General features: G+C 44.9%; 1 protein-coding gene across 12 annotated transcripts in view; it reads right to left on the minus strand.

Moving 5' to 3' along the window:
* The window catches only part of LOC110490483 (membrane-associated guanylate kinase, WW and PDZ domain-containing protein 2), a 295,215-nt gene that overhangs the window by 27,799 nt on the left and 253,586 nt on the right, over positions 1-13,830 (minus strand). For 8 of the 12 annotated variants that reach the window (XM_090200763.1, XM_090200768.1, XM_090200771.1 and 5 more), the window contains one exon: positions 2,148-2,179. The exons of the other annotated variants lie outside the window; for them this stretch is intronic. In XM_090200763.1, the coding sequence (XP_090056889.1) occupies positions 2,148-2,179 (32 nt within the window). The remainder of the gene's footprint in view (positions 1-2,147; positions 2,180-13,830) is intronic. 12 annotated transcript variants of the gene reach the window in all.

Below are 13,830 nucleotides of genomic sequence, written 5' to 3' on the forward strand. Positions count from 1 at the left end.
AGTCAGACTGCTCTATCAAATCAGACTTAATTATAACATAATAACATAGAAATACGAGCCTTAGGTCATTAATATGGTCGAATCCGGAAACTATCATTTAGAAAACAAAAAGTTTATTCTTTCAGTGAAATACGGAACCGTTCCGTATTTTATCTAGCAGATGGCATCCCCAAGTCTAAATATTGCTGTTACATTGCACAGCCTTCAATGTTATGTCATAATTACATACAATTCTGGCAAATTAGTTCGCAATGAGCCAGGCGGCCCAAACTGTTGCATATACCCTGAATCTGCGTGCAATGAACGCAAGAGAAGTGACACAATTTCACCTGGCTAATATTGCCTGCTAACCTTTCATTTAGCTAAATGCAGGTTTAAAAATATATACTTCTGTGTATTGATTTTAAGAAAGGCATTGATGTTTATGGTTAGGTACGCGTTGGAGCAACGGCAGTCCTTTTTTTGCGAATGCGCACCGCATCGATTATATGCAACACAGGACACGCTAGATAAACTAGTAATATCATCAACCATGTGTAGTTATAACTAGTGATTATGATTGATTGATTGTTTTTTATAAGATAAGTTTAATGCTAGCTAGCAACTTACCTTGGCTTCCTACTGCATTCGCGTAACAGGCAGGCTTCTCGTGGAGTGCAATGTAATCAGGTGGTTAGAGCGTTGGACTAGTTAACCGTAAGGTTGCAAGATTGAATCCCTGAGCCGACAAGGTAAAAATCTGTCGTTCTGACCCCGAAAAAGGCAATTAACCCACCGTTCCTAGGCCGTCATTGAAAATAAGAATGTGTTCTTAACTGACTTGCCTCGTTAAATAAAGTTGTAAAAAATAAAAATAAATGTTTTTAAAAAATTGGCAAAATTGGCGTCTAAAAATACAGATTTCCGATTGTTATGAAAACTTGAAATTGGCCCTAATTAATCGGCCATTTCGATTAATCGGTCGACCTCTACTTGAGAGAGCTGCTGACAAGCAGGGACTGCTTCTTCTGAGTCCATGGATGTGTGGAATGTTATGATCTGTAGCCAAATGAGCTGGGGTTAGTAGCTGGTTAGCTATATCAGAGCCAAACTAGAACATAGTAGCATGAAATGGGATGCGCACACACACATCTTGTTTCTTGGCAATACACCATGTCTAACTCGAGACATTGTAGCAACTCTTCCTTGTCTGGATGACAAGTGTTTATTGAGTGTTTAGACAGACAGACAGACAGACAGACAGACAGACAGACAGACAGACAGAGACAGACAGACAGAGACAGACAGACAGACAGACAGACAGACAGACAGACAGACAGACAGACAGACAGACAGAGGCTAGGTTTGAACAGAGTGCTGTCTAAGAGGTCTCAGACATCTTTAAAGTTTCAGCTTTCAACATGTTAGTACAATCTGTCTCGACAAAAACTAAAAATATAAAATGTGTATATTTTGTCTGACATATATGACATCTGAGAAAACATAGTTATGACAAAAGATGATCAGGAAAGATAGCTAAGTTAGTAGCAGATCAATATCAGCCTGGAGATGAAGGAAGAAGGGAAGAATGGATGAGTGATCATTTCTCGGTATGACTGTTAGAAAAAGGTTCTCTCACTCTCTCTATCAGGGATACAGAGGAGCTGAGAGAAGGATGGAATGTTGAGGGGACCATGCCAACCCAGAATCTGGACCATAGATATAGCATTACTAGAAGAGCATCTGGTCTAGCAGTTTGCATAGACGTAGACTGTCATGTGCATAGACATACACCACATCGAATGACCATCAAGATTTATTTAGATCATGGCCCATCTGGCTCACGGCACGACGAGTCTAGTAATTCTATATCTATGAGTGGGCCACTTAACCCTTTCCTCTGCATGTGACGGCAAGAGGAAGGGTCCAACTCAAGGCCAGGATACAGCAGCAGCCGAGACACGACAACAGCACTACAGTTAGTATAAGGGAAGGGAATAGAATAGAGTAGTCATTCTCAGCTAGTTCAGAAGATATAGATTTAAGGTTATGTAGTAAAGTCAATCAGAGCAGCTCCAACATATATGCACAGTGCAGCCATTTTGTTAACTAAATGAGTCAATTAGAATTAATGGGAGAGCTGAGGCTCGGAAGACAATGCATTTTACCTGTTTAGGGGTCTTCCAGGGTGAATAGTGACCTGCAATAGTGAGAAAACAACAATGTTTAGCCTAGAGAGTAGTGGCAGCCATTACATTAGGTCTGAGCTGGTCTGTCTGTGTCTGAGGGCTACTCCACGAACTAAAGAAAGATAACAAAACTTAAACGGAATAAAACATTAAGAAACCAATGGAAAAATGACAGATTACACTAAAAGCAATGAGAGGGCTGCAAAATAATCCCACCCCAAGTGGTGCGATGCAATGTCCTTAAGAAGCAGAGTCTTGAAGCACCAGAAAGACAATGGGTCAGAGAGGATCTTACAGTTGGTCTCCAAGCCAAGGGGATGTTGAAAACTGCCACCACCACAGTGCACAACACATGAAGAACACCTGCTCTTTCCATCACATAGACTGACCAGGTGAATCCAGGTGAAAGATAGGATCCCTATTTGACGTCACTTGTTAAATCCCCTTCAATCAGTGTAGATGATGAGGAGGAGACTGGTTAAATAAAAACTGAGACATGGATGGTGTATGTGTACCATTCAGAGGGTGAATGGGCAAGATGTAAGTACGTTTGAACAGGATATGGTAGTAGGTGCCAGGTGCACTGGTTTGTGTCAAGAACTGCAACACTGCTGGGTTTTTCACGCTCAACAGTTTCTCGTGTGTATCAAGAATGGTCCACCACCTAAAGGACTTCCAGACAACATGACACAACCGTGGGAAGCATTAGAGTCAACGTGGGCCCAGCATCCGTGTTGAACGCTTTCCACACCTTGTAGAGTCCATGCCTCGATGAATTGAGTCTATTCTGAGGTCAAAAGGGGGGTGCAACTCAATGTTAGGAAGGTGTTCCTAATGTTTGGTATACTCAGTGTATATATACATTACCGTATGTGTTGCTAAATTATCCCAAGTAATTGATAGGGGATCATATTGGAGAAGCCTTTGCCAATATTTGGATAAACCTCCAGGCTTGATCTTACAACAGCATTCTCTGTCATTGAATTAGCCTTACAGGGACAACGCTTGGGAAAAACACCAGAGGTGACAGTCTGATAAAGAAAGAAATGGGATTCACACAGAAGGAGAATAGGTCAATACCTTAGAAAACCCTAAACGCTCCCCTGAATCTAAAGTTGGATTGAACTGATGAGAATGATTCGCTAGGTGATGAGGCTTCACCATTCAACACAATTTCCCACGGACAAATACAGTATAACCTACACAGTAAGTTTCCATGTTAGACTGGTAGATTTTATACAATTCAAGATATACACTACAGCCGTGTTATTCAAACTGCTTCAGCGGGATCCCCATGTTTTCAGCCAAAATTCTGGGAACCTCATTTTTTTCAGGAAGATTTTCTTGGGACCCTGCCCCACCCCAAGTCTAATGACACAACTTTGAAATCGGTACATTTGGATTTTTACATCAACATATAACCTTCAATGCATCACATTTTCTTCTCTTATCAAAATTAACAGAAACCAATAAATACATTTTATCAATAAAATTATGTTTCTCAAAAACGTTATACAATGTATATTGTACCATCTGTCCTCAAAATGTTTGGTACAAAATATAATTAATTCTACATATGTTTTTATTTTGCAACCCCTACTGCAGTTCCCCCGACCCCGAATCTCACTGCACTACAGTGTACAGAGCCGTGTAGGTCCTGTAATTGTGTGGTTTTAGGAAGTCATTGCATGCACTTAATTACATCATTTGCTAGCAGTCGTATGGACCTCTGCCTTGGATTGAATCATTCAGGGAACTGTAGTCACAACAGTCACAGCATGTGTGTGGGGTGATGACATATCACAACACTACTGTGCTTGGACCACATAATGCCAGGCCAGAGGGTTCCAACTGTTTCTCGGGGAAATATTCATATTCCAGTTAAAGGTGTCTACTTCTAATATATCAACATGGACTGTGACTTTCGTTAATTGATTGAAGGAATACCAGAAGCGCTGTGTGAATGTGCAACGTTTTGGGATGATTTTGGCCGGAGGGTAGTGTGAATGAATTAACTGTATTAGGAGTAGGTCACGTGTTTTCAATGGGAAAACAGAACCCACTTCGCCCCCCATACCCATCCCCTGAGCACTAACATACACCCATCTGTAAGCTGTAAATAATATGGTGGAAGCTGGTGGAAGCTACACCACCACGCTTCTATCTGTCCACACCGAAGGGGAAGGGCGAGTCCCTACCACCATCACTGCCATTTAAACAGGCCCAGCCAACATTTACTCAGCAAATGACAACATTCCACATTCTACTTCAGCCTAGAACACATGATCACAACAAACAGAGTGTAACAGAATGCAGGAATTCCAGAGGTACTCACCCCCGCCAGTGTTCACACACAGAGCTCTGCAACGCAAGGCAGCAGTCTCACATCAAAAGACCCAGCTTCATAACACATACGGCCCAGACTATTCACTCCACATCGGCCCCCCCGGAGAAACAGGGAGGAACGTAATAAACAACAAACAAACAACAAACAAACAACAGACTGTCTGTCTACTCTATTCAATTTTCAGCCCCTCCAGGAACAGAACGTTGTGGATGCAAATCGTCGAGGATCGAATTAGCGAGTGGCTGCCTGCGTTACATGCCAGGAGGCTTCCCAGCGCTAGTCTCTTTTTAAGGGCGCTATCACACCGTAAACATGCCCTCCATCACCAACGAGTGGCACAGCAGAAATGGAAAGTGATCAACAAAAGAGAGGGGGTGGTAGAGGATGGAGGAAGGGAGAGAGATGAAGTGACAGAGAAGACATATTTGCAAACTATCAGTCTCTCTCGGTGAGTCATCAATCTGACTGGAGCTTGCCTTGCACAGATCCACGGCTAGAATATAGATTTTTATAGATGGGGAGAAATTACAGCAGCTTATCAGGAACGACTTTAACAATTCTCAAATCCAATTATTTTTTTGGACAGCTCTATCAGCACAGGCACAACATACAGTGCCTTGCGAAAGTATTTGTCCCCCTTGAACTTTGCGACCTTTTGCCACATTTCAGGCTTCAAACATAAAGATATAAAACTGTATTTTTTTGTGAAGAATCAACAACAAGTGGGAAACAATCATGAAGTGGAACGACATTTATTGGATATTTCAAACTTTTTTAACAAATCAAAAACTGAAGAATTGGGCGTGCAAAATTATTCAGCCCCTTTACTTTCAGTGCAGCAAACTCTCTCCAGAAGTTCAGTGAGGATCTCTGAATGATCCAATGTTGACATAAATGACTAATGATGATAAATACAATCCACCTGTGTGTAATCAAGTCTCCGTATAAATGCACCTGCACTGTGATAGTCTCAGAGGTTTGTTAAAAGCGCAGAGAGCATCATGAAGAACAAGGAACACACCAGGCAGGTCCGAGATACTGTTGTGAAGAAGTTTAAAGCCGGATTTGGATACAAAAAGATTTCCCAAGCTTTAAACATCCCAATGAGCACTGTGCAAGCGATAATATTGAAATGGAAGGAGTATCAGACCACTGCAAATCTACCAAGACCTGGCCGTCCCTCTAAACTTTCAGCTCATACAAGGAGAAGACTGATCAGAGATGCAGCCAAGAGGCCCATGATCACTCTGGATGAACTGCAGAGATCTACAGCTGAGGTGGGAGACTCTGTCCATAGGACAACAATCAGTCGTATATTGCACAAATCTGGCCTTTATGGAAGAGTGGCAAGAAGAAAGCCATTTCTTAAAGATATCCATAAAAAGTGTTGTTTAAAGCTTGCCACAAGCCACCTGGGAGACACACCAAACATGTGGAAGAAGGTGCTCTGGTCAGATGAAACCAAAATTGAACTTTTTGGCAACAATACAAAACGTTATGTTTGGCGTAAAAGCAACACAGCTCATCACCCTGAACACACCATCCCCACTGTCAAACATGGTGGTGGCAGCATCATGGTTTGGGCCTGCTTTTCTTCAGCAGGGACAGGGAAGATGGTTAAAATTGATGAAAAGATGGATGGAGCCAATTACAGGACCATTCTGGAAGAAAACCTGATGGATTCTGCAAAAGACCTGAGACTGGGACGGAGATTTGTCTTCCAACAAGACAATGATCCAAAACATAAAGCAAAATCTACAATGGAATGGTTCAAAAATAAACATATCCAGGTGTTAGAATGGCCAAGTCAAAGTCCAGACCTGAATCCAATCGAGAATCAGTGGAAAGAACTGAAAACTGCTGTTCACAAATGCTCTCCATCCAACCTCACTGAGCTCGAGCTGTTTTGCAAGGAGGAATGGGAAAACATTTCAGTCTCTCGATGTGCAAAACTGATAGAGACATACCCCAGGCGACTTACAGCTGTAATCACAGCAAAAGGTGGCGCTACAAAGTATTAACTTAAGGGGGCTGAATAATTTTGCACGCCCAATTTTTCAGTTTTTGATTTGTTAAAAAAGTTTGAAATATCCAATAAATGTCGTTCCACTTCATGATTGTGTCCCACTTGTTGTTGATTCTTCACAAAAAAATACAGTTTTATATCTTTATGTTTGAAGCCTGAAATGTGGCAAAAGGTCGCAAAGTTCAAGGGGGCCGAATACTTTCGCAAGGCACTGTATATACAGATGAGAAAGAAGCCACATTACTGGGTGACACATGAGAGAGCGTTCAGACGGCAGGCCTGTTCTTTAATGAAAACTGACTCTCTTCACTTTCTCATAACAAGGTCAATCAAAACGAGTGCTCTTAGGATGACCTGCTATCAACCGGCATTACTTCAAGACAGAACAACCTGTGTTCCCTGGGAAAGGCAGAGCAACAACCATCATGGAGGGTACTCCACAGGGTAAATCCATTCATTGTTAACTCAGGCATAGGAGGTGTTTGGTTAGATAGAGATGTCAGTGGTGCCCTTTCCTATGGTAGATCAGCACTGAGATGTATTGAGTGACAGACTCTTGCCTCTGTTCCTGTGAGACCCCATAGCAGAGAACATTACTGAGTCAAATATGTTCTAATACCTGAGCTGCATTTCATTTAGTTTGCCTGGTACAGTAGAACCAATTTTATAGTTCAGATAGTGCAGGGATCTGAGCTAGCGCCACATCTGCAAGTTAACCATGACAGGTCACGCTATCATTAGCCTACAGTACTCGTAGTACAGTAAGCCACCTACAGTGCATAATACTTGCAATGATGACATTCCACCTGGATATCTGATAGAGTAGAGATGTCTGAAGTGAGTCATTTGTCACTGAGCAATGGGACAGGACCATGTAAGAGCAGCGGGACAGGACCATGTAAGAGCAGCGGGACAGGGCCATGTAAGAGCAGCGGGACAGGGCCATGTAAGAGCAGTGGGACAGGACCATGTAAGAGCAGCGGGACAGGGCCATGTAAGAGCAATGGGACAGGACCATGTAAGAGCAGCGGGACAGGACCATGTAAGAGCAGCGGGACAGGGCCATGTAAGAGCAGCGGACAGGGCCATGTAAGAGCAGTGGGACAGGACCATGTAAGAGTAGCGGGACAGGGCCATGTAAGAGCAGTGGGACAGGACCATGTAAGAGCAGCGGGACAGGGCCATGTAAGAGCAGTGGGACAGGGCCATGTAAGAGCAGCGGGACAGGACCATGTAAGAGCAGCGGGACAGGACCATGTAAGAGCAGCGGGACAGGACCATGTAAGAGCAGCGGGACAGGACCATGTAAGAGCAGCGGGACAGGACCATGTAAGAGCAGCGGGACAGGACCATGTAAGAGCAGCGGGACAGGACCATGTAAGAGCAGCGGGACAGGACCATGTAAGAGTATTGGGACAGGACTATGTTAGAGCAGTGGGACAGGATCATGTAAGAGCAGCGGGACAGGACCATGTAAGAGTATTGGGACAGGACCATGTAAGAGCATTGGGACAGGACCATGTAAGAGTATTGGGACAGGACCATGTAAGAGCACTGGGACAGGACCATGTTAGAGCAGCGGGACAGGACCATTTTAGAGCAGCGGGACAGGACCATGTAAGAGCAGTGGGACAGGACCATGTTAGAGCAGCAGGACAGGACCATGTAAGAGCACTGGGACAGGACCATGTAAGAGCTGCGGGACAGGACCATGTTAGAGCAGCAGGACAGGACCATGTAAGAGCACTGGGACAGGACCATGTAAGAGCAGTGGGACAGAGGACCATGTAAGAGCACTGGGACAGGACCATGTAAGAGCAGCGGGACAGGACCATGTAAGAGCAGCGGGACAGGACCATGTTAGAGCAGCGGGACAGGACCATGTTAGAGCAGCGGGACAGGACCATGTTAGAGCAGCGGGACAGAACCATGTAAGAGCTGCGGGACAGGACCATGTTAGAGCAGCAGGACAGGACCATGTTAGAGCAGCGGGACAGGACCATGTAAGAGCAGCGGGACAGGACCATGTTAGAGCAGCGGGACAGGACCATGTAAGAGCAGAGGGACAGGACCATGTTAGAGCAGCGGGACAGGACCATGTTAGAGCAGCGAGACAGGAGAATGTAATGACCAGAGAGATTAGGACCGTGCTGCCCGCCAGTTTTACTGTGACTCTTCTGCTCCAATGAGACCATGCTGACCCACTGCAGTTTCCTGTGGCACCTAATCGATAACCTAGGTGGAGCACTGAACAACTGGGCCTACCCATGGTCCTAATGCCCATCTGGATATCAGGTAGTGTATATTGTATTAAGGAAGGGATACTGAATTTGGGGGCTTGAGGGCTGAAGTACTGCTAACTTTCTTTTCTACCTTGATTAATTGATTGGCTGGCTGAGGTTTGAATCACTTCCTGATTAGAATAAAAATTATAAATGTCTGATGTAAAGTGTGACTGTCAGTGAGAGGGCTGGCATATTTTCTGTCTACGGCGAAAGAGCTCTATGCTAAATGAATCAGTAACATTTAATGGGACTTAGTGCTGTCCCCGTACAGTTAATGAGTTGATTGAATCAGAGCCATACAAGACCCTATGTAGATGTAGGTACTTCCAACATGACACGACACACCTGCACACGCGTACACACACACACATGTGCACATACACACAGATACACTGCACGCACACACACACACACACTCACAACAGTGAAGAGCACTATAATATCACACCGCCAGGCTAACAGCAGGCCATGTCATTATTTAAATGAGATTTGGATAACACTACGATTTGATGGAATCTTGTATAGCTTATGAATATACATAAAGCCCGCAGGGACGGTTAGCTACTTTCAATAATATCTGCCGCGTGAAAATTGATTTTGATTTTGTTGCATGCTGGTTTCATGTTCCCTCACGTGTTCAATACAGTACCAACACACATCCAGCTGAGGAACAGTAGAAACGATGTGCAGAGAGAAAACGCCATGCTTCAATCCACATTACAGCTCACAACCCAATCATTGTCCCTACTACTCGTATAATAGAATCACACTTGAATCGCACGCTTCAAACACACTCCAAATAAAAGGGCCTAGTTTTGCCAATGGAGCCGTTGAGCCGATCCAGGTTAAGCACCCTACTTAGGCTCGCTACACACTTTTGTGAAGCCTTAACCCCTGACTCAATGAAAGTGATCTTAGCACCACTCAACCCTAGATCCCCGCTGGGATCTGACCTGGCTGCTCACCCATAAGCCATTTGGATGTCTCTCCCACCTCCCTCTCTCTTCCTGTTCCTCTCTCCTAGGGCCATTCTGATTGGCCAAGGATTCCTGCAGCGGCACAGGGCAGTTCTGGATTGGCTCAGCTCTGCATGGTGCATGTTGGTGGAGACAGAGCTGTGAACATGGCTGTTGCTGTTCAGCACTGTGCTGGTCTGGCAGGCAGCCTGCTCTAGCGCCTCTTGCTGTTAGCCAATGAATCACTGTCTGGCTGTGTGCTGAATAATCCCTGTGTTGCTGGGCGGCGCTCATTGATTCAAAGACTCTCCATCCCTCCCTTCTCTCTCTCTTCGTTGTGATAGTCATCTCTGGTCCAGCCTGGAGGAAGATATAGCCATCTTAAAGAGCATTAGGAGGGAACAGGAGGGAGCAGGACAGGCCAATTGAGCAAGAAAGACTAGAATGACTCACACACTGGCAGCAACCGTCAAGAGAAAACCTCAGTGAGAGAGTGTACTCGACCAGTAAACAGCTATTGACCATGTATGGGTGTATGAGTATGTGTGTACTGTGTATGTATACATATGGGTTTCTGCTGATGGGTAAGCATGGGTGGGCGAACGTATGTGAACTTCACAATCCTGCCACGTCGAGGCACACTAAACGGACATGTCTGAAATCCTACAATTAGTGGTGTTTGCAGCTTGGGTAATGGTGTAGATAGGCCTTAATGAGGGTGTCTGCAGCACACTCGCTAATTAGTGGCGCTGGTGAGAGGCACGGGGGCTATTTGTATTGGCAGAAACAGGCCAGGAGTCAGCAGGGAGTTGAAGGGATGGCTGAATATCTTAACTTTATTAGGAGAACAGGACCGTTTAAAAGTGATCACGCGTAATTCACTGGATGTTAGGGATGGTAAGTGAGTCCGTTTCTGATCCATGGAGGAGAGAGTAAACGGTGTGGACCTCCTCCATTCTTGACGATGAGCATTATGGGAATTGATACCAATACCAGTGAAGACATACACATAGATGCACACGCACGCACACACACACACACACACACACACACACACACACACACACACACACACACACACACGCACACACGCACACGTACACACACACACACTGCAAGCTCAAGTGACTGCACTGATAACATACATTTAGCTGTCATAAGGTAGTTATGAAGTAGCAAACCATGAAGCAATAATGAACAGCTATATGACAGGAACAGCAGAAAGCTATGGGCTAGAGGCACGGTGTAAACACAGACATTACATCCACAGTGTATGTACAGCTAATATATGTGTTTCTGCTACCATTTAGCAATGATGATCACTAACTTCACTTCAAATACTATAATATTTGTGGAAACATGGTGTAAAAAAAAAAAGACACATTCAATGAAGCCTTCACACAGTGACAGTGGTTGCAACGCTCATCCGTTGAGTACTGGTGACCATGACAACGTGCAACCAGGCTACATCATACACAAACAAGAGCACACACACACGCAATCGCACACAAGTAAGCAGGCACACGCACAGAGTGCTGGGCCCTCTCTAAAATCATACATCTCAATAGTCAATAGCTCCCAGAGATAAGAGCTCTCCCTCTTCCTAGTTAGTGAGGCCTGTGGCCATCCTCTGACAGACAGAGCTGCTGTGGCGTAACTCAGCCCCCACTGATCATTTAGGATCTCACTAACGCTGTCTCTGCCTTTAATGGAGGGGTTGGCACGGCAACCCGCCATAAAAGAGCCACAACAGCGCCGCGAGGCTCTACACGGACAAGAAATCATGAGTGTGTGTGTGTGTGTGAAAGAGATGAGCGTTTAATAATAAGGTTGTCACAGCCATCTCTGGTGACAGAGGGTGTCAGTACTAAACACATCCACCAGATGGTGCTGTCTCAGTGTGTTGTGAGGCTGGGAGGTGGTAGACTGTAGACACGTCTGGAGCCGTCTAACTGTTATTAGATGAGCCGCATGCCAGTGCTAGCCACACAACCATCTGGGCCCACCACACACACACACACACACACGCACACGCACGCTCATACACACACTGCTGCACAATGGACAGAGCCAATGCATAATCAACAAGTTAGCTAGTCCTCCCTCTGCTCTCTCTCGCAGTTTGAGAGTGTTCACCAAATAGATGAGCTGTGTGTATGTGTGTGTGTCTGTGTGTATGTGCCATGACACAAACAAGCCATTTGAGAGTCAATGAGAAGAGAGGACGTGTTTGCTAGTTATGTGTAATGTGGTGAGACAGACAGACATTGGCGATCACCTCTATACTCTCTCTCTGGGCAGTGAGTTGAGTGGAGGCACAGGTCCTCAGGGACCGAGACAAGGGCCATTTTAATTAGAATGTATGGCCTGGGTCCAGTTCCCTGACAGCCCAGCCAAATCGCTGCGCATTAAGAGCTGGAACATCATTTCAATGGAATGGTGACAGTTTTATTAGGGCCGTAATGGCCTGGCTAAACGCTGGAAGCTCTCATCCCTGATTGGTTTGAAGGGATGGAAAGATATTTTTTCTGTTTTCACCCGAAGCAACAGAAGTTAAGATCTGGGAGCCGGGAGGGAGTGTGAGCTATTGGCTGCAGGGGTTGAGGTCATTTCCATTCCAATTCAGTTCAAGTTAGGACATGAGGTGAATTGAAATTCCAATTCAATCACTGAAAAAATCCTAATGGAAGAAAAATTAGTTTATGACTGCCTCCCCAGTCAATGTGGTATGGGTGGTGGCGTGGAGGAGCTAAATGGTGCTAAGTGGGTTTGATGTAATGTGACTAAATCTACATCAGTTAGCTAGCTTCTTCATGGGCCAGCAGGCAGCACTTCTAGGAGAGCGCACTCCTTTTGACCTCCAGCTCTGCTCGACCGCCAGGGTCCGACTACCACACAGATGGGAGGCTCTCTCTGTGTGTGTGTGTGTGTGTGTGTGTATTGGGCATCCCTCATGAGACAAAAGTGACTTAACCCTCTCAGCACCCAATCCCTTTCTCCACTTCCTGGTCTCACATCTTCTGCTTTCTTCTCTCCTCCATTCCCCTGCTTCCTCCTTCCCTCTGTTTCTCATTCTGTTCACATGCGCTCTGTGGGGCCCTGGATTACATGCCAGCCTAATAAAGAAATGTGCAACTGACAGGAAATCAATTCCTAAAATTACATTGACCTTTCTCTGTAAGTTAGTCACAATGGAGCTATCTGCCTGGCTCTCTGACTATTAGTCTTCTACCAGTTGATCAACAATTATTGACGGGGTGTGGGGGTGGGGGAGGTGGGGGGGTGGGGGGGCATTATTGTAGCTGAGTCATTGTGGAGCATTATTGTAATCACTGACTCCACACTTCAATAGGGCAGGAGGATTAATGGGAGCTTCCTGATCACGGTAGGCTTAACTACAACTCATGTCCTGCTATTAACCTCTACGGTGGATGGAATCACTCCCTCTCTCCCCTGAATGATACAAAACCATACTGACGTCACATTAAACAAGGTCCATCAAGTAGAGGGTTTCTACCTTATATTAGAAAGGGACAATTTTCTGACTTTGACCAGTGACATTGAGTTCCATATAAAATTGTATCAGATTTCCTACCCCAATTCTAGCCCAAGTAATGTACCTGTACAGTATAAGCACAGCATTCATATAACTGATCTATCTGATGTGATCCTCTATACAATACAACACTCCAATCATCCTTGAGGAAACAAGAGGAGAATCATAGTATGACTCAGATAAAGATGGCTAGCCTGTTAGCAGCCTGATACATGTTGCCTGTTAGCAGCCTGATACATGTTGCCTGTTAGCAGCATGTTACATGTTGCCTGTTAGCAGCCTGTTACATGTTGCCTGTTAGCAGCCTGTTACATGTTGTCTGTTAGCAGCTTGTTACATGTTGTCTGTTAGCAGCTTGTTACATGTTGCCTGTTAGCAGCTAGTTACATGTTTCCTGTTAGCAGCTAGTTACATGTTTCCTGTTAGCAGCTTGTTACATGTTGCCTGTTAGCAGCTTGTTACATGTTGCCTGTTAGCAGCTTGTTACATGTT

This window comes from Oncorhynchus mykiss, chromosome 15, assembly GCF_057628025.1.
Source record: "Oncorhynchus mykiss isolate SJ-2025 chromosome 15, ASM5762802v1, whole genome shotgun sequence".
NCBI classification, from domain to species: Eukaryota; Metazoa; Chordata; class Actinopteri; order Salmoniformes; family Salmonidae; genus Oncorhynchus; species Oncorhynchus mykiss.